General features: G+C 40.4%; 1 protein-coding gene across 4 annotated transcripts; it reads left to right on the top strand.

Annotated features, from left to right (window-relative positions):
* The first annotated feature begins 10,873 nt into the window (after window positions 1-10,873).
* On the top strand, window positions 10,874-21,007 carry GAR1 (GAR1 ribonucleoprotein). 4 transcript variants are annotated; one of them, XM_031664359.1, is made up of 7 exons: window positions 10,874-11,064; window positions 11,672-11,897; window positions 13,466-13,620; window positions 14,557-14,616; window positions 18,693-18,834; window positions 20,248-20,316; window positions 20,686-21,007. In XM_031664359.1, the coding sequence occupies exons 2-7, from the start codon at window positions 11,684-11,686 to the stop codon at window positions 20,697-20,699; spliced, it is 654 nt and encodes a 217-aa protein (XP_031520219.1). In that variant the 5' UTR covers window positions 10,874-11,064; window positions 11,672-11,683; the 3' UTR covers window positions 20,700-21,007. The 4 variants fall into 4 exon arrangements, with proteins under 4 accessions (XP_031520219.1, XP_003899135.2, XP_009205634.2 ...); XM_003899086.4 differs by having other exon boundaries at window positions 11,049-11,318; XM_009207370.2 differs by lacking the exon at window positions 10,874-11,064 and adding an exon at window positions 11,325-11,436.
* The last annotated feature ends 928 nt before the right edge of the window (window positions 21,008-21,935 follow it).

Genomic DNA, 21,935 nt, shown 5'->3' with positions numbered 1-21,935 from the left:
AATGGGGGTGATGGTAAGTGTGGTCATTCTTGCCTTTATTCCTTGGTTCCCAGGCCCACGTATTCTTCCTATTGGGAATACAATGCTATATGAAAGTCTTTGATTGAATGTATATACTGCTTCCTGGAGGATGGCACCCCATTCTCACAAAGTTTTGCATTTAACTGGCACCTCAGCTCTGCCCTCAGCAGCCCATTCCAACATTCTGTAAGTCCACCAGCTTCTGAGTGGTGTGGTATGTGATATGACCAGGGGATTGCATGATCACAGGCCCACTCCTGGGCCTGCTTTGCTGTAAAGTGGGTAGCCTTGTCTGGCAGGATGTGATCTTTGGTAGATAATTAAGCACTCTATAATTCTCTGGATTATGGTGCTAACGGAGGCCCTGCAGGCAAGAAAGGCACACTCATACCTCAAATATATGCCTATTCCTGTAAGAATAGACCACTGACCCTTCAAAAAGTGAAAGAATCAGATGTAGTTAACTTGCTACTAAGTGACTAGTTGGTCTCCTTGATGAATTGTGCCATCTTGTGGGGACAGTATTAGTGTCAGCTGCTGTCAGGTTGGGCATTTGTTAATGATGTGAGCTAGATAAGCCTCGGGGTCCATACTATTGGTGTCATGGGTAGCCTCTATCTCTGCTACCATGGGCACTTCATTCTTGTGCCCATTGTGCCAGCACTGGGGTGGCTGATGACTGAGACTCAGTCATTTTGGCTCAATAATTTTGTTGGGCCAAATTGGCTGAGCCATTTTGTTGGTTATTTAGTGCCTTTTCTCGGTAGATGCTTTCTGGTAGGCATGAACATGTGATACAAAGATTTTTATACTTCATGCCCACTCCTGTATGTACATGCATCCATTCTAGATTCCCTTCACTCTGACCTCCCACCTCTGCTGATGTCAGTGACGTACCTGATGACATGACCCACAGCCTCTTTCAGGAGTGGTCTGAACCCTTGGTTACCATTCACTTCTCAGGGTAAAGTTACTGTTTGTATCCCAGAACTTTTTGCTCTTGATCTTTGAATATTTTTCATTTCAGGAACAAAAGATGATCAGGAAATCACTATTGCCTGTGATTCTACATAAAGTCTAGCCTCAGGCCACCTCCCTTTCCACACCAAGTGGATGACCAGGGGTACCACCTGCAGCTCTGCCCTTTGGGAGGACTTTCTCTCACCACTGTCTTTCAAAACCACTCCAAAGTGTGGCTGTCATGCAGCCTCTGTCTATTTTCAACTTGTACCTATATACCAAGCCAACCCATCTGTAAACAAAATGTGACCTTTTCTCTCCTCCTTCAGCTGGTCATACCAGATTCCCCAGGAAGCTATAGGTGTGAGATGAGGAAGCGGCATGAGTGCAACTGTTTGGATGCTGGGGACAGGGGCAGTCTGGCCTACCTGCTACCTGTTTATGCACCTTGCTCATACCTCTGGTCCTGTTTGTGTTTGGCTCTGGATATCACACTTCTATCTTACAATACATTTTTGCTAGGCCTGCTTTGTGGGTCCATTTGGATCCAGAGAATCATAGGCAGTTCTGGCCGTATGGTGATGTAGTGTCCTATGATTCTCTGCTGCAGATGGCATGGCCTTGCTCCAGAACCCTGAGATCCTATATTGTGGTTCTCCCACACGATCTTCCTCAAACACCTCACAGCATTTTTCCCCCATCACTGAGACTTCTGATGCTATACAGTCTGCTGGACCACTGCAGAAACCTTTTCTGCTTTGGCAGCTGGAGCAGTATTCCCTAGTGCAGAATATTCGCTCCCAGCATCCAAAAAGTCTCATCAGGTTTTGTGCTTCCTTCTTTGTTAAAGAAAGTACAAGATACAAAAATTTGTCTTTTACATTAGAGAGGATGTTCCAGCAGGTTCCTGAACACTGGTTTCCTAAAAATTTTACTGATGTGCCAGGCTTTATTTCCTACTCTCTGGAGCACATGTGTCTTACCAAAGTATTTATCATGCTACTTCCTCATCTCCTCTGATCAAAGTAATGCTATCAATGGAAAAACAACCATGGTGACTTATGGAAAATCCAGATGATCCAGATCTCTGACTATTATATTATGTCAGAAGGTAGAAGATAAGGCCTGGGGAAAACTTTAAGTGTATATGTTGCCTGTTCCATGTGAATGAGGACTGTTTCTGATCCTTTCTGATTAAAATGTCCCCTCTTTCTTGCTCCTACTCCAGCCACGTAATATATGTGCTTTCCATTTGCCTTCTGCCATGATTGTAAGTTTCCTGAGGCCTCCCCAGAACCTGAGCAGATGCCAGCATCATGCTTTCTATACAGCCTGTGGAACCATGAACCAATTAAACCTCTTTTCTTTATAAATTATCTAGTCTCAGGTATTTCTTTATAGCAGTGCAAGAATGGACTAATACAGCAGTTAACAAAAAGAAAATGTAAAGTGCTCATGAGGACTGAAATTTTATTCAGTTTAAGTCTCTTTCCTCCTATGATCTCAATGAAAATAAATATAAAAATAAAAGTAATTCCACTGCACCATTGAAAAATGAAGAAGGATTCATTAATAGGACATAAACAGTGAGGAATTACTAGAATACATATAGTAGACAGGAAAAGATTAACTGCAAAACTTAAATGAGCTTAAGAAGTGTCAAATTCATATAGGTGACAACAAGGTATCCAAAATACAAAAGACCACAGAATAAATAGAAACAGTAGAATCTGAGAGAAGTGATGGACTAAGTAATTAATAAATAAAGGGAAGAACATCTGAGCCAGTGGCCCACACGGGGGCAACTTGAGAATTTACTCCAGGCTAAAGCCTACAGTAAGGCTCTCTGTAGCACATGTTCTAACCCAGAACCCCTTGAGTGGACACTGAGGCAGAAGCAGAGAAGCATTCTAGACGACACCAGCCTCCATCAAGTTGAGGGAGACTCTGCACTTAAGAGGCAAGCCATAGGCAAACCCCTGAGGCCTCGTATCCCACCCTTCTCCTGCAGTCATTGAAGGCAGACTTCTATAATCAGAATCTACAAAAACAGAAGTACAGCACAATAAAAAGAAAAAGACCAACCTCACTTATGAATACAGACGCAAAAATTCTAAACAAAATATTAGCAAACTAAGTAGTATTCAATAGTCTTACCGTTAATAATACTTACTTGACAACATATATATATATATATATATATGTGGAGGTTAAGGCAAACAAGTAATTATGCCAATGTCATAAGAATTTCAGGGTAAGACAAACACAAGTTTAAATTCAAAGAAATGGAAACCCTGTAGACTTAACTTTGAATTGGAAATGTCACTATGATCCCCAGTTTTTTTTTCTTTCTAAAAATAATTACCTCTTAGTTGTCCATTGTGTCCATTGATAGGGCTTAGAAGTCCTAACAATCCAGAAGCAATGAGCACTCCTTAGTGGCAAGATTGTCTTCTCTACATACCATTTTCCATTTTAAAAAACAAGGCTCTTTGGAGAAAGTGCGATTCCACATCTGGGGCATAAAATGTAAAAGAAATATTTTGTACCGGAAAGCAAGGAAGCCATCGCAGGCTAGTTGGTGGTTCTGAAAGACTTGAAGGGGCTCTCACAAGCCAAAGATTAAATATTTTAAGCATTGCAAAGAACAATGATAGCAAAAAATTGAAATAAAAAAGGAAATTTCTTTATTTCAGTTAATAATTGCAAAAGAAATGATAGAATTATCATATTACTATTTTGCACTACCTTATGAGCCAATGGACCTAGTGATGATCACCAACAGCTGCTAAAACCATTAGGTGAAAAGCTGGCAGGGAACTCTAAGAGGTGGATGAGGCTGATAACACTGATCCCGCTGACTGATATCATCCCCAAAGAGAGACAACCAGACATTATGTGCCTCTTCATGGGAGGAAGTATTCTTGCAGAAGAGAGAAAAAAAAAAAAAAAAAAAAAAAAGAACCTGAACACAATCAAGTCTGTAGATCTCACTATCAATTAACTACCAGTTTATGGGAAATACAGAGGATAGAAAAACAATTTGTACCACCACAAGGATGTAATCAGTGAGAAAGTGGGAAATTCTACAGTTTTTTCAACAAATAAATGCCATGGGGTGGGGGTGGGGGGGGAACAGGGAGAGGAAACTGACATAGAATAAAAGAAAATTAAGAGACATATCAATAAAATACAATGGATGGCCCTTGTTTGGATCTTCATTTGATTGATCCAACTATTAAAATATATTTTGAAATAACTTGGGAAAATTCCACATGGACTGGATATTCGCTAATACTAAGAAAATATTATTTTTGTTAATGGTTTTGTGCTTATGTTTTTAAAAAAGTCCTCTGCTGAAGATTTATGAACAGAATGTTTACTATAAAACACTCTAGCTATAATAATTTTAATAATAACAGTGAGGAAATGGAGGAAAACATTTGCAAAAGGCTGATTGAAGGTGAGTGTTGTATAGAGAAAGGTTCATTATATTGTTCTATCAACTTTTGTTTATGTTTGAAATTTTCATAATAAAAAACAAATAAAAGAGAAAGTCATGAGTTCACATTAATATTTACAATTAATGGCACCTTGACTAAGTACTTTTTTTTTTTTTTGAGACGAAGTCTTGCTCTGTCACCAGGCTGGAGTGCAGTGGCATGATTTTGGTTCACTGTAACCTCCGCCTCCCAGGTTCAAGTGATTCTCTTGCCTCAGCCTCCCGAGTAGCTGGGAGTACAGGTGCATGCCAACATGGCCAGCTAATTTTTGTGTTTTTAATAGAGACGAGGTTTCATCATGTTGGCCAGGATGGTCTCGATCTCTTGACCTCGTGATCCACCCACCTTGGCCTCCCAAAGTGCTGGGATTATAGGTGTGAGCCACAGTGCCCAGTCTTTCTTTCTTCTTTTTTTTTTTTTAGGTGGAGTTTTGCTGTGTTGCTGGAGTACAGCGGCGCGATCTTGGCTGATGCTGACTACAACCTCAGCCTCCTGGGTTCAAGTGATTCTCCTGCTTTGGCCTCCCCAGTAGCTGGGATTACAGGCCCATGCCACCAAGCCCAGCCAATTTTGGTATTTTTAGTAGAGACGGGGTTTCACCATGTTGGCCAGGCTAGTCTCGAAGTCTTTACCTAAAGTGATCTGCCCCCCTCAGCCTCCCAAAGTGCTGGGATTACATGCCTAGCTTCGGCTAAGTACTTTTACAATTTTGTTCTAATATAAAAATTTTCAGCCCTATTCCTAGCCAGCAGCCCTCTTCGCTGCCATTAGCAATACAGTCTCCCAACTTACAATGGTTACACTGAATAATTTGTCTACTTTACAATGGTGTGAAAGCAATAAGCATTCAGCAAAACCTGTACTTCAAATTTTAAACTTTGATCTTCTCCCTGGCTAGTGATACGCATGCAATATTCTCTTATGATGCTGGGCAGCGGCAACAAATGAGACTTTCCAGTGTGCTGTGCTGCCAGATAGTTTTGCCCAAGCTAATGTAAGTGTTCCAAGCACCTTCAAGGTAGACTAGGCTAGGCTATGATGTTCAGTAGGTTACATGTATTAAATGTATTTTCTACTCAGATATGTTCAACTCATGATGGGTTTATTGGGATATAACCCCATCCTAAGTTGAGGAACATCTGTATCTCCTTACTGGGTATTTTAATTAGATGGCCTAACCTTTCACTAAAACAACTGGATGGACACCTTCTCAGATCTTGAATACCACAACTAGACTGTACATATATACTTTCTTCCCTCCATCTCTTTTATATTTTCTTTGTCTTTTTGACCATCATTCTATGATCATTTGTTAATAAGTAGGTTTTCAAGGCATGAGCAGAAATTCAAAGCATAGAGGAATTCGGTTCCATTTAACAAATATTTATTGGGCATCAATTTTATTCCAGGCACTGTACTAAGTACTTAGGATACCAAAACAAAGATGATGTAGTTCTCACTCTTCAGGAGCTTATAGTCTAGTGTGAGTTTCTGCAGATGTTATCAGGAGTCTAGGAGCGGTGACTAGGGATTCCAGAAGAGATTGGAATTTTTTTTTTTTTTTTTTTTTGCATTCTTTTGAACTTCTTTCTCCATGTAATGCCAACACTTGTAGTGATGACTAGTGATCAAATAACTCTATTAGGAATTTTGCTAGAGGTCATTCACAAACATGACAGTGCTCCACACAACTATGTTCATTTCACTGAGTCCATTCTCAGCTTTTGATGGAAGGCAAGGGGTACTGTTGATGACTGGTGGGTGTTGAATTAAGAAGGAGGGACAATAGGTTGAGGGAGAGCGAGAGACAATAGGTTGACAACATCAGCCTATTCTTCCTGATTTACATTTCCTGATCTTCCCTGGCCTCCCCTTATTCACAGTCAACTGACAGCTAATGAACTCTCCTGACGTAATAGATAATCAAAGATAATATTTTAAGGAAGGAATTTTAATGCCCCATAACTCAAATGCCTCCCTGTTGCTTTGCTAATGTTGTAAACATTGCAAAACATGGTGTCACGCACGTCCATGTGAAGAGAGTCCACCAACAGGCTTTGTGTGAGCAACAAGGTTGTTTATTTCACGTGAGTGCAAGTGGGCTGAGTCCGAAAAGACAGTCAGCAAAGGAAGGTAGGGGTGGGACAGTTTTATAGGACTGGGGTAAGCAGTGGAAAGTTACAGTTAAAGGTGGCTATCTATTCTCAGCAGAGAAGGGGGTCACAAGGTGCACGGTGGGGAGATCATAAGACTCATGGTCCAGAAAAGAATGTCACGAGGTCGATCAATCCATCGGGTGGGGCAGGGCAGGAACAGGTCATAATGGAATGTCTAAAGGTTGGTCAATCAGTTAAGACAGGAGCAGGCTGTTTCACTTCCTTTGTAGTTTTCAGTTGCCTCAGGCCATCTGGATGTATGCATGCAGGCTTGGCTCAGAGGCCTGACACATGGAGCTTGTAGGTTAAAAGTGAATTGCATTTGAAGATATAATTTTTTAAAAAAATTTCCTTATTTAGTTTGCTTATTTTATACTTTATTAGCATCTGTGTTCTACAAACATGACTTATAGTCCAATGTGGTGATTTTTGAAGATGAACTGGGAGATGGAAGATCTTTCTAAATCTTAATAATTCTGATAAAGTTAGTAATGAAGAATCACAACTTACAAATGAAGCAATGGCCCCAGCAAAATTGAAAAGACACTTAACTGCAAACCACAGTAAAAGAGCAGATAATTTTATATGACCTTTGGAAACCCAGAGTAAAGAATGTATTTTTTTAAGTGACCTTCAGTAAAAAGGTCCAGAAAGCAAGTTATTCAGCAGAAGAACTTTTTGACCCGAAAAGGAAAAAGCCCCACAATTGATGGGACCTCATAATTTCAGTATGTATAATTACAGAGAGTAAGACGCCAGCATATGATGTAATGACAAACTAAAACGGTTTCACTTTCAAAGTTTGATAAACTGATGTGATTGATGACATGTCACATAATGCTGCATAGCATCAAAAGAACCTAACAATTTCTCATCCAGGTTGATGAATCAACAGATTTCAACAACAAATGTCATAGAGTAGCATTTGTAAGATTTATAAATTATGGCAAAATTCAAGAAAATTTTTCTTCTATGAAACACTGCTGCAAAGAAGCAAAGGTAAAGATATATTTATTGTCTTGTCTTCATATTGGAAACAGAAGGTACATTTTGGAAGAACTGTGTCAGTATCTACTTACGGTACCCTATCAAGGACTGGTTCCTTCAGAGATTTCAATTCTCATTAAAATCCTGACATATTCACAACTCACTGCTTTCTTCCCAGAGAGTGCTGGTGTCGGAAAGTTTTGGAGCAAAAATGAAAAAAGTTCTAGATGATGCTATGAAGATGACTTATCAAACGCAGGGCAATTCACTTCTAAAATTTTTTTTTAAACTATGTGAAAACCTGGACAAGGCCCATATAAATCTCCTTCCACATGCATAAATCTTATGGCTTAGCAGATCGTTTTGGGGGAAGCCAGCTGGCATGTCATGTCAGTACTCAAGCACCCTGTAAAGAGGTCCGTATGGCAAGGAACTGGGGCCTGGCAATAGGCAGCATCAGCTTGCTAGGCATGTCAGTGAGCTCCCTCAGAAAAGGATCCTCTAGCCCTACTCAAGTCTTCAGTGGACTGCAGCCCCAGGTGATATCTTGATTGCAACCTTATGAGAGACCCTGGGTCAAAATCATCCAGCTAAGCTGCTCCTTAATTTCTGACCTACAGAAATTATGCAAAATAATGTTTATTGACACTATGGACTGGAGTGAGAGAAACTAATACAGATTCTGCTCCTTAACAGGACGCTTGACCTAGAAAGTGAATCATAGAAATACATTCAAGAAAACAGTAGCCCAGATTTTACCAAATTCTTTGAAGATGAAGAATGGCTGCAGAAACTAGCATTTTTTTTTTGCATTTATATAAAAAAATGCCCAACGCTAGGTAATTTATAAAGAAAGAGATTTAATTGGCTTATGGTTCTGGAGGCTTTACAGGAAGCAAGGTGCTGGCATCAGTTTCTGGTGAGGTCTCTAGAAGTTAACAATCATGGTGAAAGGTGATGGGGAGCCAGCATGTCACATGGCAAGAGTGGGAGCAAGAGAGAGATGGAGGAAGTCACAGACTCTTAAAACAACCACATCTCAAGTGAACTGAGTGAAAACTCACTTATCACCAAAGGGATGGTGCTAAGCCACTCATAAGAATTCTGCCCCCATGATCCAATCACCTCCCACCAGGTCCCATCTACAACACTGGGAATAAAATTTCAGCATGAGATTTGGAAGGAACAAACATCCAAACCATATCACCTACTTAACAGACATTTTCATCACATGAACTAGTTGAACAAGGATCTTCAGGCCCTGGAGAAAATCGTTTTACTTCGAGTGACAAGATTTTTGGGTTTAAATAAAAATTGAATATTTGGAAAAGTTGTATTGCAAAAAGGGATCTTGAAATGTTTCCACTGCTGCTTGGACTTTAGAGTAAGGAAGTCTCAAGTCTTACTGAAAACCACCAGAGGGAATTGCAGAACAAAACTGAACAGTATTCTCCTTCCCCTTGAACACAACTGTATGACTAGATGAGGAACCCTTTCCTTGAATCTTCTCAGCCTGAGCACCTGACTTTGAGAAAAGAGGAAGAACTTTGTGAATGTATGACTGTAGATATAAGATGAAATTTACTTATTTGTGTTTCTTCTTCTTCTTTTGATACAGATTCTCGCTCTGTTGCCCAGGCTGGAATGCAGTGGCGCGATCTTGGCTCACTGCAACCTCTGCCTCCCAGGTTCAAGCGATTCTCCTGCCTCAGCCTCCCAAGCAGCTAGGATTACAGACGCCCACCATCACGCCCGGCTACGTTTTGTATTTTTAGTAGAGACAAGGTTTCACCATGTTGGCCAGGCTGGTCTTGAACTCCTGACCTCAGGTGATCCGCCTGCCTTGGCCTCCCAAAATGCTGGGATTATAGGCGTGAGTCACGGCGCCTGGCCTGATTTATGCTTTTACAAGTTTTGGATTTCTGAGAAAGAAGAGCAGCTTGACATGTTTAGGACAGTAATAAACATTTTGACATACTTTTAAACTTCTTGTTCAAGCAAGCTTTTTCTAAGTTTTAAGAGTAAAGACAGAAATCATCTCATTTCAGTTGAAAATGAAATCTGTATGTGACAATCTCAAGTTCAATTCAGAACTGAGCCAATACACAGCAAAAGACAAGCAAAGGTTTTACACTAAATAAGTAATTTTCATTTTTTGTTTCAAAAATAATACACTTACACGTATATAGGCCCATAAAAAGATCAACATCCGTTAAAATCAAATTGCAGCATTTACTAAACTAAAAGAAAAAGTAAAGTTTCTTCTCTCATTTATTTTGTTTGTTTTGAGACCAAGTCTTGCTCTGTCGTCTGGGCTGGAGTGCAGTGGCGTGATCTCGGCTCACTGCAACCTCCGCCTCCCGGGTTCAAGCGATTCTCTTGCCTCAGCCTCCCGAGTAGCTGCGATTACAGGCGTGCGCCACCATGCCCGGCTAATTTTTGTATTTTTAGTAGATAAGGGGTTTCACCGTATTGGCCACGCTGGTCTCGAACTCCTGACCTCAAGTGATCCATCCGCTTCGGCCTCCCAAAGTGCTGGGATTACAGGCGTGAGCCACCGCGCCCCGCCTACAAAGGTACTTTAAAATCCCATTTACAATAACCCTCTCAGTTAAATAGGTACCAAGTTCCACCCTCTTCTAAACACGATGTCAATATCAAGGTAAGGTCTCAGAGGGTTTGGTTGTAAAAGGCTCCAGCCAAACTTAATAAATGGGAAGTGACTACCTTTATTTGTGAGAGAAGCTTTGGAGAATGCGGAGGAAGCAGATGTCAAATATAAGGGGCTTAAGGCGAGAAGAGGGAGAGGAGCCTCCAGCACAGTCCGCTTCACATCCTGTCGGTGCTCAAAACATACTTGAATGAATACCCGGTACAAAAGATGGTTTGGTTTTCTATAAGACAGCATAGTTTCTTTAAAATTACACAAACACATGCATTGCTTTTTTCCCTCTAATTAGTGAGACCATAGCACAAAAGAACAAGCACAGCTGAGCGCTGAGTGGTGCGAAAATCAAAAGGTCGGGAAGAAACAAGAAACTCAGACAAACGCTTCTGCCGGCTGTGACAGGTTCTGAGGCGACCAGATCCACTGGACATAGCGCGGCTCAGATATCTCAGAGACCTGTCCACACAGTTGCTGAAGTTAGCAACAAACTAGTGAGCGCTGTTGGGGACCATTTAGTCTGAGAAGCAAACGCGCAAATGCGCCCAGCCAGTCGGCACCGACTTCAAGAACCAACCTTGTTTCTTGCAAGGTGCTGGCAGTTGTTCCGGCAGTCAGGGCGGGAACCAAACAGAAACCTACCCAGCCTCCGGAAGAGAAGGCGGATCCCTAACGCCAGCTATCTCCAAGAGCAACATTGCCGCACCACTTCCGGGACGTCGTGCTGCGAAGGACGCAGTTATTATACGTCACTTCCACGGCGCGGCGTTAGGCAAGTTGACCTCTCTGTTGTAAATTAGTGGTTAAGGTTAGATATTATTGCCACTTTTCCAAAGCTAAAGGCTGTTTTGGAACCAGTGTCGCTGGTTCCGCGCGTGACTGCCTTTTTTTTGCAAACCAGTTATTCAAGTTTCTGGTCTAAAAAACTCTGTGGCTGTACGGTAGCCGAGGAGGTTCCAGCGCGGCGGAAGTACCCAGTGGGTGGGTGTGCGCGCAAGGCCAGGGCCAGAGGGGCACGTGGCGCCGGTGAGTGACCGTGGAAGCCGGAGGATTTGAAAATGGTGGACGCGGAACCCAGCTGCCGGAGGGAGGGAGGAAGGAAGGGGATGCAGTGCGAAGACCTTGCTGTCTGAAGGGGGAGGAGGTACTAATCCTGGGGCGGCAAGGCTGGTATGTTTGGTCGGTCGGCGCTCAGGAGACCATGAGGAAGTAAACTCTTCACCCATCAGGTTGGTGGTCACTGGCTGTCTGACCGTGGGTGAGGTGACAGGGCTGCTTTTGTCCCCTTTATGGTGTTCTCACCGCGGCTCCGAGGGGTTGGAGTGTACTCAGATGCTACAGTGATCAGAAGACACGGGTCGGTTTTTTTTTTCCACCAGGGAGGAGAGAGAATGTCTTTTCGAGGCGGAGGTCGTGGAGGCTTTAATCGAGGTGGTGGAGGTGGCGGCTTCAACCGAGGCGGCAGCAGCAACCACTTCCGAGGTGGAGGCGGCGGTGGAGGCGGCGGCAATTTCAGAGGCGGCGGCAGGGGAGGATTTGGACGAGGAGGTGGCCGTGGAGGCTTTAACAAAGGCCAAGACCAAGGACCTCCAGAACGTGTAGTGTGTATGCAGTCTTCAATATTTAGCCTATTTGAAGGAATAGGGGTGGGTTGTGGGTTTGTGTTATTAGTCCAGCAAGTTTGGGATACACAAGCCTGTGTGGAGAATGATGTAAACTGACATAATCGTACAGTAGCATGTAAGGGTGGGGTGGGGAGATCAAGAAAGCTGAGGGATACTTAAAATGCATCATGCAGGTGGAACTTCAGGGTTGACAGGAAGATATTAAATAGGTAATAGTGAGTACTTATCCCTAATTCCCCGATTTTACAGATGAGAAAACTATGATTTAGAGTTAAGTTTTTATAGCTGAAATATAAGTATAGCTGAAATACAGGCTGGGTGCTGTGGCTCACGCTTGTAATCCCAACACTTGGGAAGCTGAGACAGGAGGATCACTTGAATCCGGGAGTTAGACACCAGCCTGGACAATAAAGCAAGGACCCTGTCTGTACAGAAAAAGAAATACAAAGCCAAGTATTCTGACTCCAAAGCCCATGCTTTCTATTACTACTTAAAAGTAGATAAGTGAGAAAACAATTTGCTTGAGAGGGAAACTGCCAAAGAGGAAGTCGAGAAAAAGACCCATTTAGGATAGTTTTATAGTAATTAATAATGAGATGGGAATGGACGTCACAGAGAGTGAAACTTACTACATTAAAGAGGAGAGAGGGTGAAGAGTGTCTAAGAATGGTTGGATGAGTATGCAGGATGGTTTGAAAGGAGCAGTTTCTAGAATAAAAGGTCCCAGCCTGCAAGCTGTTGTACCAGTCCATACACGAGGCATTGAGAGCCTGATTCAGGATGGTGAGGAAAAAAAGGAAAGGTTAGATAGGAGAGCGATTTCAAAGGAAACAAAATCGGTAGAACTTAGCTAATGCTGATAATAAAGGGTTCCAGGTTTTGCGCTTGGGTGATAGGAATGAAGAGTTGGTTTTGCAGGAATGTGTTAATTATTTTAGTTTAGGGGGACAGTCTAGTTAGTTAGAACTAAAGGTAGTTATTTTGAGATTCCAGATGTCCTTGAAAACAATGAATCATTGTTAAAGAGGTGGTAGTGGGAATGGGAAATTTCTGAGGCAAGAGAAAAAAAAAAGAACAAAGGGTAATTCTTTTAGGGGTTGAAGAAAAGGGAGTGAAGAAAAGGAATAACCAAGAGAATGAAGCAGAGTTTTGAATCAGATAATAAATTTTAATAAGATAACTGTTACAGGTGGAATGGTCTCAATGTGCCAGGCACTGTTTTAAGCACTTGACATTGGTTATTCCATTGAGTCCTTACATTACTGTATATTAGGTATAGCTGTACATTATATGTTACTAGTGTCTACTAAAGAGGAAACACTGAATTAGAGAAAAGGTGGGTAACTTCTCCTAGGTCACTTAGCTAGTGTGTTGTGGAGTTGGTATACCAGCCCAGAAAGTCCACACTCTTAATGACTGTGGTCTTCTGCCTCAGAGGAGAGCAGGTATGGTGAAGTCCCAGGTAGCCAAGAAGAAAGCTTCCAGAAGAAGTTGGTCAGTATCGTTTGAAATAGTTCTGTGTTTTAATATTTTCTTGTCCTATTTCAGTATTAGGAGAGTTCCTGCATCCCTGTGAAGATGACATAGTTTGTAAATGTACCACAGATGAAAATAAGGTGCCTTATTTCAATGCTCCTGTTTACTTAGAAAACAAAGAACAAATTGGAAAAGTGGATGAAATATTTGGACAACTTAGAGATTTTGTATCCTTTTTCATTGGAAGACCTAATAATATTCAAAGGTTGCTATTTGTATTTTTGTGAGGAGGCGGTTAAGTGTAAATTAGACTTGTTGCTTCATTAAATTAGACAGGATTGCTACAGATTGGACCATGAAGGAGAATCAAGGGGAGAATGTGTTCATCCATAGATATTAAAATGACAGACCCTAGAAAGGTGACTGTTTTTGGAAAATTCTAGAAATGATGGCCATTTGGATAAGTACTACAAGATTAAGTTGGCTGATTTGGATGTAGTGGTGCCACTGGAAATGTTGAATTAGAAGCTGTTTGGTGCCCCCACTACCCTGGAAACTCCTTCCTTGCTTTCTCTCTTTCTTTCTCTTTCTCTTTTTTTCTTTCTCTGTCTTTCTCTTTCTCATTTTCTCTTTCCCTGTCTCTTTCTCTTTCTCTTTCTCTCTCTCTCTCTTTCTCCCTCTCGCTCTTTCCCTTCCTCCCTCCTTCTCTTTTTTTCTTTTTTCTTTTTTGTTTTTTTTTTTTTTTTTGACAGAGACTCTTTCTGTTGCCCAGGGTGGAGTGCAGTGGCATGATCTCAGCTCACTGCAACCTCCGCCTCTTGGGTTCAAGCAATTCTCATGCCTCAGCCTTTCAAGTAGCTGGGATTACAGGCGAGCGCCACCGTGCCTGGATGATTTTTGTGTTTTTAGTGGAGGTGGGGTTTCACCATGCTGGCCAGGCTGGTCTCAAACTCTTGTCCTCAAGTGATCCATCTGCCTTGGCCCCCTGAAGTGCTGGGTTTGCAGGTGTGAGCCACCACACCCAGCCCCTGGAAGTTCATTTCTTATCTTTCCTATATATGTCTATATATTCTAACTTTGTTTTTGAAATTATACATCAATTCAGAAGGTTTGATAGCGTCTTTCATCGTAATTGCTCATTTGTTCCTTAATAAAAATAATAGTATTTTTCAGTTAAATTGTCAGAAAACATGAAGGCTTCATCCTTTAAAAAACTACAGAAGGTGAGTCAAACTTATGATACTTGGGATCCTTGGTTTTATAAGGGAATGACCTATCTTAGGAAAGTCCTACTTGGAGCGCTTGAGATTTTTCCAACATATCACTAGTAAAGCTCTTAAACTGAAATGTTCTGTGCTATAAATATTGAACATACTAATCTTTGAAAGTGATTTATTTGATACAGCCTTTTAGAAAGTAAAAATCACTACTTTTGCTTATATTACCAAAATCTGTAAACTGCTAGAGTAAGAGTTTTTTGTTGATGTAAAACTCTTATTGAAAAGCATTCATGACCAAACATTCTAGGTGGAATCTTAATTTATAAAACTTACGTTATTTGAGAGAAGGTAGGTACTAAGTGATTTCACAAGAACTTCAATAACATGATATATGCTGTGAAGGAAAAATACAGGTTGCCATGAGAAGCTTTGTAGTGCCACCAACTTTAGTCTGTAGTGTTTGCTGAAAAGGTGAGCTTGAAACTGAGGTCTGATTGTTGACTAAGAGCAGTTTCCACAACTGGTTGCATGTCGGAGTTATCTTGGGGAGCTTTTAAGAAGATGGACTTCCAGTTTCCACTTCTGGAAATTTGACCTAGGAGCTCCTAAGTAGGGCCCAGGAAAAGCTCTTGGATAATTTTTTTTTTTTTTTTTTTTTTTTTTTTGAGATGGAGTCTCGCTCTGTCGCCCAGAGGGGAGTGCGGTGGCGCGATCTCGGCCCACTGCAAGCTCCGCCTCCCGGATTCAAGCCATTCTTTGGCCTCAGCCTCCCGAGTAGCTGGGACTACAGGCGCCAGCCACCATGCCTAATTGTTTTTTTTTTTTTTGAGACGGCGTCTCGCTGTGTCTCTGTCACCCATTCTGGAGTGCAGTGGTGCAATCTCAGCTCACTGCAAGCTCTGCCCTCTGGGTTCACACCATTCTCCTGCCTCAGCCTCCCGAGTAGCTGGGACTACAGGCTCCCGCCACCACGCCCAGCTAATTTTTTTGTATTTTTAGTAGAGACGGGGTTTCACCGTGCTAGCCAGGATGGTCTCGATCTCTTGACCTTGTGATCCACCCGCCTCGGCCTCCCAAAGTGCTAGGATTACAGGCGTGAGCCACTGCGCCCTGCCAGCACTTGGATAATTTTGATGTAGTTAGGCAAACACTTGAGAGTTTCTGAGCTAGTGAAAGAGGAAGAGGAAAGTGCACTCCAAGTAGAGAGAACAGTGTGTGCAGTCTCTGAGAGCAGGCAACTGAAAGGATACAAAAAGGCAGACGTATAGGTTAGGAATGAAACATTTAGGAGAGGTGGGGAAAGTTGTGAATTAAGACCAGAGAGGTAGGAGGGGGCTTGATTAACTTAAGGCTTCAGGTCATGAGAAAGAGTTTAGACTTTAGTTTCAATTGTGTTTTATTTTTGAATGACGGGATGACACAGTTAAATGTATGCTTCAAAAGAATGCTGGGAAGATACAAAGGCACCTTGGGAAGAGGTCAGTATTGTGTGAGAGGAGCCAGGTAGGAGGCTATAATAGTATTTCTGAAAGAGATGATATTTTGGACTTGGTAGTGACAGTGGAAATGGAAAAAATGGATATATGAAAGGTACAGGAAGTAGAATCAATAGGACCTTGTAATTGACTAGCTATCGAAATTAAAGAGGTAAAAAATATCACCATCCTTCAGATGTCTGACATCAACATCTTTGTGGGTGATGGTACCGATTAATTAAATGGGCAACAGTGCAGAAGATGGGGATTAGGGGAAGATAATGAGTTTGGTTTTGGACATAGTGAGGTTGAGGTACTTGTGAGACAGTCATGGTCAGAAGTTTAAAGGAAGAGTCTAGACTGGAAATAGAATTGGGAATTTGTTAACAATGTAGGAAGAAAGAATAAAAGGAAAAGAGCACCTATGAAAAGTTTTGGGGCACCTCCTAAAGCTAAATGTCTGTTAGTGGAAACTCAGAAGTAATTGCCAGTTAAAAAAAAGCAAACTACAAGCCTGTCATAAAAGTGGTATCACAAAAATTGAGAGTGTTTCCAGGAGGGACTGCTCAGCTATGGCAAAATGATGCAAAGTGTTCATTGGAAGACAGCCACATAGACATCAGGGAGTCATGGAGCCAGTGCAGTGGTGGGCCCAGGAGCCAGAATGGAATAGGAAATGAGAAGGAGACAATAGCTTGTTGTTAGCCTATGGCTACTAGTTGTAGAAACCTTGGCAAATACTCACAGGATTGACTGCTTCTGGCATGCCTGGAGCTATTGAGCCCAGAAAGAAACAATGCTGAAAAGGGATTCTCATCTTGTGACCTGAAAAACAAAAAAGCTGGTAATAGCCACTTAAATTCATCAGAATCCCTGTCCCTTTTCTCAGAATTATTTATTTGAGGGCTTAGTTTTTTGGGTTTTTGCTTTTTAATTACAGATACTAACTTGAGTACATTCTACCTCCCGGTTTGCGTACCCCCTGCTATGTTGAGATTCAGCCCTCTTTACCCAGCCTGCATTATTATGAAGTCTGTAGACCGGTGCTCTCCACTTGAACTTTCTGCAATGATGGGAGTCCCTGCCTAGTAAAGTAGCTCTTAGCCACATGTAGCTATTGAGCACCTGAAGTGTGGCTCATGTGACTCAGGAACTGAATTTTTAATCATTAATTAATTTAAATATAAACCACCTGCGGCTAGCGGCTGCCATATTGAACAGTAGATCTAGACAATATTTTTGAGATGATGGGCTGTGAAGGGAAGATGAGTAATAAGGTGATATCTAGAGAGGGATGCAGATATCTTATTATAAGTAATATATTACAGTTTTGAAATCCTCGTGTGTTTTGTGTAGAAGAACTATGATACAATATGCCCTTTACATTTCATTATCTGAGAAATGTCCTCTTTAACCCCAGTTATAGCATGGGTATAGTTTTTGTATATCCTTCATTACTTTGTGTGTTCAGAAGATAGTTACCCTTTTGATCTTTATTAAAGACTTGAAACAGCTAGTATGCGAATGCTTTATTTTGAATTTTATTTTATTTTATTTTATTTTATTTTATTTTTTTATTTATTTATTTTTTTTTTTTGAGACGGAGTCTCGCGCTGTCGCCCAGGCTGGAGTGCAGTGGCCGGATCTCAGCTCACTGCAAGCTCCGCCTCCCGGGTTCACGCCATTCTCCGGCCTCAGCCTCCCGAGTAGCTGGGACTACAGGCGCTGCCACCTCGCCCGGCTATTTTTTGTATTTCTTAGTAGAGACGGGGTTTCACCGTGTTAGCCAGGATGGTCTCGATCTCCTTGACCTCGTGATCCGCCCATCTCGGCCTCCCAAAGTGCTGGGATTACAGGCTTGAGCCACCGCGCCCGGCCTATTTTGAATTTTAATGCTATGTTTTAAATAGTTTTATTTTTCTTACGGCAGTTCTGTTGAGTGGAAATGTTAAATAATCTATTTCTAAAGAGAAATGAGATTGAATTGGTCTTGATTTTTTTTATATGCATGTAATGCTTATTGTGTGCCAAAGTGCAAGTGCCTTATATACGTCACTTTTTTGATCATCACACAAACATGTGAGATAGATACTCTATTCTCTACATTTTACAGATAAGGAAACTAAGGTAAACTAACACAGGAACAGAAAACCAAACACCACATGTTCTCACTCATAAGTGAGAGTTGAACAGTGAGAACACATGGACCCAGGGAGGGGAACATCACACACCTGGGCCTGTCAGGGGGGTGGGGGGAAGGGGAGGGAGAGCATTAGGGCAAATACTGAATGCATGCGGGGCTTAAAACCTATATGATGGGTTGATAGGTGCAGCAAACCACCATGGCACATGTATACCCATGTAACAAACCTGCTCGTTCGTTCTGCGCATGTATCCCAGAACTTAAAGTTAAAAAAAAAAAAAAAAGAAAAAAGAAACCTAAGGTAGTAAGAAATTAAGTACCTGCCCAGAGATACATAGTAGAAAGTGGTAGGGTTGGGGGGGTTTGAACCCAGGCAGTTTTGACTCTATCATGTAGCTTCTTAATGATTATACTATACTGTCCCCCAAGTCGTACACTAATTGCTTTTATTATGTTTCCAGTTTTATATAGACCCATATAAGCTGCTGCCACTCCAGAGGTTTTTACCTCGACCTCCAGGTGAGAAAGGACCTCCAAGAGGTGGTGGCAGGGGAGGCCGAGGAGGAGGAAGAGGAGGAGGTGGCAGAGGTGGTGGAAGAGGCGGTAAGTTACTTGGGGAAAATTTCTGATGAAATTTCAAAGTCATAGCTGATTAATATAATACAATTTAGCTTTGTACATAGCAAACCGTCCCTTATGGTTCTTTTTATTAAAGCTGTTTTCAAATATTGGCAGATTGTCCATAATAATAATGCTTCATTTCAACAACTTGCTTAAAAAGAAAAAAATCTACTAAAGTATACTTTTGAGGGACTTCATTTCTTTGGGTTATTCATGTTTTCTTGGGCATTTTAATAAACCATAGGATTATCTTAATTTTAATTTCTTAGTTAATATCATTGAGTGTAGACTGCATACTGAAAGTTGGTCATACATTCTTTTAATTTCCGTGTATATTCTTTTAATACTCAGCAAAAGCTTTTGAGATAGATGATATCCTTATTTTATGAATGAGGAAATGGAGACTTACAGAAATTAATTTGCCCCAGTCAAACAATTGGCAGACCCAGAATTAAAATGCATATCTTCTGATGTCGTGTCAAGAACTAATAAATTCATTGCTGTGATCTCACTGTTTAGATGTACGCCTTTCCCCCAAGGTTTTGGCACATTCATCATTATGGGCAGCTAGGTGATCAGCAGGGCTCTGGGGAGTGAGACTGCCATGCCCTGGGAGTAGGAGGACGGGGAGTGATGAGGTAATGGGCAGAGCCGAAGTGGAAAGGGAGAGGAACTGAAAGTTGGGCTTAGACAGCTTTTGTTACTGGAGCCGAAAAAGAGAAGGAATGCTTTACTTTGGCATCTCTCAATTTAATCATCATTTCACTCTATAAAGGTACTTTTTTGTGTCCAGGTAGGTAGGAAAATTTTCAGGGGTACCTTCTTGAGAATTTGATAAATAGAGATTCCCCTGTTCTCATTTGATGTTGAGTATCATTTAACATTTCAAAAAATTCACAACTATCTTATTTTTTTTAAATCTTACTTATGTAGCTCAGTTAACCTTAACTATCATATTTATTATCATGCCCCCAGAACAAAAGCACCCGTATCTGCCATCCGTTGTTCTTAGGATACAAAGCCTTAGTTCCATCAAACTATCCTTAGTGGAATCAAAAAGTATTTATCATAAGCAAGAGCTAAGGCAATAATCATACATTTAACAAGACTGAATCATACTTTAAAGTAACAAGTTTTTCTAATTTATTGAAATTGAATAATCTGGGGATTTAACCTGTTGCCCAGTTGGTAAACTACTAGTTTCTTCATTTTTGTCTTGTAAAATTTTTTCCGTGATAAAATATGTGAATCTATATTTATTCATTATAATTATAGTTATTGTATTGATCTTTGTAGACTTATCAGTATAAGAGGTTATATAGTTAATAACTGTTAATGTTTATTATTTATCTACTATTTAAATATTTTGCATTATTATTTAATAAATGTTTTTAGGTGGTTTTAGAGGTGGAAGAGGAGGTGGAGGTGGAGGCTTCAGAGGAGGAAGAGGTGGTGGTTTCAGAGGTAGGTATTATCTTTAAGTTGCTTAATTTTTAGAATTGATATTATCTGGCATTTTGTTTTTGCTTAAGTTTAATTTTTTCTGCCAGCAGGTATATGGATCACTATGGTGTTCTTTGCTTAGCCTAATTTGTGGTTTCATTTTATATCACTTGTTTTTGCGTTTTCAGTTTTTTAACCTAATTCTAATTTGTTTTGCTTTATTATTAATTTGGAAAAAAAGGTATATATGAATCTGACAGTTACATTTGGTAAAGTATGGTTGCTAAACATTATAGGAACTAATGCTGATTTTAAACTTGAGATTTACGTTATAATACTATTAAAAATCCATTTTCTGTGCCCTTAATACTTTAATTTTCTCTTAATCAGGAAGAGGACATTAAGTGAAACAGTTGACAGACATCACCAGTTGACTTCTGTATTAACCTGCATGATCTGTTTCTACTGTGGATTGGAAACTTGGTTCTTGAGCAAGTCTTGAAGATCTTGGTCATTTTATGACAATGGATCAAAAATGTTAGCATCATGCAAAGCAACGGAATAGTGAATCTTGCTCTAAAAGAGCATGAACAAATCTTCCTAATGTTTTGTACAGTGCCTGGCACTCTGTGGGTGCCTAATAAATGGACGGGAGTTTTCATTTGAAGCATATTTGAATTTTTAAAATAAAGTGTTTTATTCCCTTAAGTTATTTAGAGTGTGTTTATTAAATGAAACCCATTTTTTGAAGTAGAAAGGAATAACTAAAACACAGTGAATTGCAGATCAAAAAAAGGATTTATTTGTATTACTGATCTTTTAAAAAATAGGCTGCTGTAGCAGTACTTTAAGAGTATTTACAAATTAACACCCCCTTTCAAAACCTTGGCCTTTTATGTATGAGAAGATAGCTCTGTATTTCCCTTTTGTATTTTAATACATAAATCAGTTAAGCTGTTTCTCTAATTGCAATTAATAATTGATTTAAAACTTTTCCATATTAGTAACGTGTTAAAGATGGAGTAGCTCTGTTCAAGTGAAAAACTGTAGCAAGAAATTTTTAAAAAGCAGTTACTTTTTCTCATCCAACATGAATATTAAAAGTTTTACTGAATGTTATTTTTACTTTTTTAAAGGGACTCTAAAAGGTTAAGGTGTTATTGACTACACGTGAATATTTGATTGCATACTACATGTTCAGATTGCTGGGTAAGGATGTTAAAAATGAAATTAGTTTTGGTCACCATTGCTAGTGAATGTAAAGAAATGACTGTGGTAGCAAGTTAGAATGATGTGATAGCCATTTACCCTGCCATTCATTTTTCACTTCTCAGAAGGAATGATGTTTCTGTATCATTTGTTAAATTATCAACATGCTCATGGAGGAATGCTCTTGAATGCTCATTTCAGGAGCATACAATGTTGTCTTTGTCAGTATTTGGGGTTTTATCTTTTTTTGATTGATGGAATTGCAGCAGAATGAATTAATATATATGAGGAGCAAATGTGTTGAAAATTACGGTTTTTACAGTAGTAGGCAGTTATGCTTTTACAGTTTAGGACAGGAGATTATTTGATTTAAAACTGTGGTGATGAAATTTTCATGCAGTGTTAGGGCCAGGGTTTTTGCTTTTGGTTTG

This window comes from Papio anubis, chromosome 3 (assembly GCF_008728515.1).
Source record: "Papio anubis isolate 15944 chromosome 3, Panubis1.0, whole genome shotgun sequence".
In the NCBI taxonomy this organism is placed as follows: Eukaryota; Metazoa; Chordata; class Mammalia; order Primates; family Cercopithecidae; genus Papio; species Papio anubis.
Note: the sequence above shows the minus strand (reverse complement) of the source record. Positions and strands in the feature narration are given on the sequence as shown.